Consider the following 3428-nt stretch of genomic DNA (forward strand, 5'->3'; position numbering starts at 1 on the left):
GGGGCTTGGCTTGTGCCCCCCCCCCTCCTGCCAGTCTTCCCTGGAGCCCTCATGGCAGCTGCTACCACCCCCTTCCATGAGCAGGAATTACGGGGGCTGTCCATAGACACCCATTCCTGCCTCATTCCTAGCCCCGCTGCTTAGGCAAGGCACTTACTGCCTGCGGTCTGAGCTAGAAAGCTGCTTAGGGAGGTGTGTCCTTGGGCGAGACTGGAACCTCTGAGCCTCAGCCCTCTCCTCTGGAAAGTCCGCCTGGCGGGAGGACTCCCTGGGTTAATGTGCTGCCTGCACTTAGAACCATACCTGTACAGTCAGTGTTGCAGGGAAGGGTCCTCTGCCGAGGTCAGAGCTGGACAGTGGCAGAGGCGAAATTTGGGCCCAAGGCTCCTGGTCTCAGGCCTGCCCTGTGCTCATGCAAGGACCAGATTCTTCCCACGCGGGAGACGCCGTACAGGACACTTGACAAGGCGTCCTATTCAGTCTTCGCAATTCTGCCAAGCAGGCGTTACTATTCCCATTTTACAGATGTGAAACTGAGGCTCAGTCCAAAGATTCCTGTGTGTATGTCAGTCTCCACCTGAGCCCCTCGGCTGAGCCCTTCTCACCCCCGCTGCAGAGTGCGGTCATCCTCCGCAGACACAGCTGGCCACGCTCCTGCCCAGCACCCCAGCACAATACCTGACGCACTGCCACGTGCTCAGTCACTACTCCTGGCATCAGTGGTTTCTGTGGACAGTGGAGGGAGCAGGGACTGCCCCCCAGGTCATGAAAATGGGGGTGTCCTGAGAACCGAATTGTACGTGAATGCAACGTGGGCCAGAACAGGTTGAAAGTCATCTTAAGAGGAGGGTGTGGATGCTGAAAGACCAGACCCTGGAGGGGTGACATTAGGCCAGGGCGATGGGCCTCCGTGGGAGCAGTACCTAGCTGTGGCCGTTCAGAAAGTCCGGGGGAGGTACCCTGGTCCGCGGGGAGGCACGTCCAGGCCCAGGAGCACACTCTCACAGGAAATGGATGCATTCTTCCTGGCCCCCTCGGTCCCCTCCTTCCTCCCACAGCTTTCAGAGTCTTAGAGGTCCTTGGACTAAGTCCCAGCATAGCAGGGACACCTGCTGAAGTTTGAATATGGCCCCCCATACATGTATTGAGCCATTGTAACGGGAGTAAGAGATTCCGGTGTCAAATGCTGGGCCTCCGGGATAGACAGGGATTAAGGTCAGCAGGGTGGGGCCCCCGATTGAGTTCTGGAGGGTTTATATGGAGAGGGTTCGAGGCAGAGCAGAGACTCTGATGGACAGAGAGGCCCTGCTTTGCTCTTGCTCCCCTAAGGTAATCAGGACTCTCCGAGACCCCACCAGGACTGGCCTCTGGACCTTCAGCCTGTCCAACCCTAGTGAACATTTCCATTCTACTTTCAGGGCCTGCAAGATTGAGGCGTAGCCATTGCAAGGGGGCCCCTACTCTGTAATGCCTGCAATGGCCTGCAGGGGGCCACCTGCCGAGTCCAGCTGCCTCACACACAGCTACAGAGCCCTGCTGCCCTCCGGGACTGTGCCAGGTCCTCCGAGATGCTACCCTCTTTCCTCACCTGACTCTAGCTCAGGAGAGCTTTGAATGCCTCGGCAAAGAGGAGAGCTCAAGACCTAGACCCTGGGGCTCCAGGTTCGGGCTCTGGCTCAGAACGGAGCTGCCGAGCGCCTCTGAGCAGGGGCCTGTGCACCCAAGTCTCCCGCTCCTCAGCTGTGCGGCCACTGGGCCCAGGGGACATCTGAGCCTCTGACAGCTGTCGGGGAAGGGAGGGAGGCATCTACACTGTGGAGCAGGGTATCTGCCCCAGGTGGGGAAGGGTGGAGAGAGAGGCTCAGACCAGCGGAAGTCACCCGAGCAAGGAGGCCCACACAGCCCGGCTGCGTTTACCGGGGGGCTGCTATTAGCCCTCGCACCGTAAGGAGTCGAGCTCGCCTGCTGGGAGCTTGGCTGGCTTGTCCCCAGGGACGTAAGCCGTGTGTAGGCTGCATGTCTATACGGGACAGGCATGGCTTAGGCACCCTTGGGTGCCTGAGGGTCTGCCCTTCAGGACCCGAGGTCACCGCCTTGGTGGCCTTATGACCTTGAGCAAGTCTAACGTCTCCAGCCTCAGTCTCCTCTTTCGCTGACTATTAAGAGAGGAGATCCTCATTCTTCGGTTAATTATTCCATTCATTCAACAAACATCCCCTGAGCAGCTTCTGGGTGCCCACACTGAGCAGAGGGCCGTGGAGCAGCCCTGGTCCCAACAAAGATGTCAGGAAGACTCCCCTGACGGTGCAGGGAAATCCCTGGGACACGCCGCAGTACACGTGCACATGCAATGGAGGACGGGGGAGGGTGTGGCTGGCTCTGTGGTCTGCGGGACTAGGAGCAGGCTGCTGGGCAAGGCCACGCCTGAACTGTGCCCTGAGGATGGCCAGGAGGCTCCTGGTGAATGAAGCCTCCCACCAGAGGAAGCCGCAGGGCGAGGGTCCAGAGGCAGGCATGAGGCTGCACAACCCCGAACTGAAGTCGTGGCTGGGTCTGTACCCTGCGCCAGCATAAGGATTGCCAGGTGCACCTTCCCGAGCCACCCCAGAGCACAGGCGCTGGCCAGAGGAAGAGCCGGGGAATGCCATGGGCAGGGTCAGTGGACGGGTTCGAGGAGAGGGGGCAGCTCAGGTCAGGCAGCTGTATGCAGGGGTGTGTGCCCACAACCCATGGGAATCTACCTCTGGGACTCCAGGAGCCAGGAAGGTGGCCGTGTACTCAGCCAGTGCCACGTCGTTCACCATCCTCTGAGCCTGCTCCGAGAGCGGGAGATTCACCGGCCCGTGTCTCTGCAGCTCCTGCAGCAGGCGAGTGATCAGGCGGTTCCGGTCCCAGCACTTCTGGACCAGGGAAGCCAGCTTGGCCTGGAAGGGTGGGAGTCCATGAATGTAGGGCTTCTATGGAAGCAGGCCGGTGGAAGGGTCTGCGGAGGCTCCTTGCTCTCTGTCCCCAGCTGTGCCTTAGCTCTGTGACAGCCGTCCCTTCCCTGCAATGCCCCTTCCACTGGGAAGCCACGGGCTGCTTTGAAAATAGAGGACTGCAAATTCCCAGGGGCTCCACTAGCCTCCCAGTGGGGTGCAGGCTCAGAGCTCCAGGACGAGGTCAAGAGCTTGGACTCTGTGACCTCCCCTGCACACCTTGCCTTGCCCACCTGTGCAGTGGGGGTTGTCTGGAGCACCAGGATGAAAGGAGGCGGGGTGGGCACAGCACCCACAGCGCTGCACTTTCAGTCCCACACGCAGAAAGCACGGCGCAGTCTGCAGGGACTGGGACTCACAGAGACCGAACGATGACAAGAGGGGGAGGAGGAAAAGCTCACAGCTCACAGCTCACTCTCCACTTTCCCATGCATGGCATCTGCAGTCTCA

General features: G+C 60.1%; 1 protein-coding gene across 1 annotated transcript in view; it reads right to left on the reverse strand.

Moving 5' to 3' along the window:
- The window catches only part of CUNH4orf50 (chromosome unknown C4orf50 homolog), a 72185-nt gene that overhangs the window by 13197 nt on the left and 55560 nt on the right, over positions 1-3428 (reverse strand). The window contains exon 14 of the mRNA XM_027766206.1: positions 2742-2924. Within this exon, the coding sequence (XP_027622007.1) occupies positions 2742-2924 (183 nt within the window). The remainder of the gene's footprint in view (positions 1-2741; positions 2925-3428) is intronic.

Source organism: Tupaia chinensis, unplaced genomic scaffold (assembly GCF_000334495.1).
Source record: "Tupaia chinensis unplaced genomic scaffold, TupChi_1.0 Scaffold141490_1, whole genome shotgun sequence".
Taxonomy (NCBI): Eukaryota; Metazoa; Chordata; class Mammalia; order Scandentia; family Tupaiidae; genus Tupaia; species Tupaia belangeri.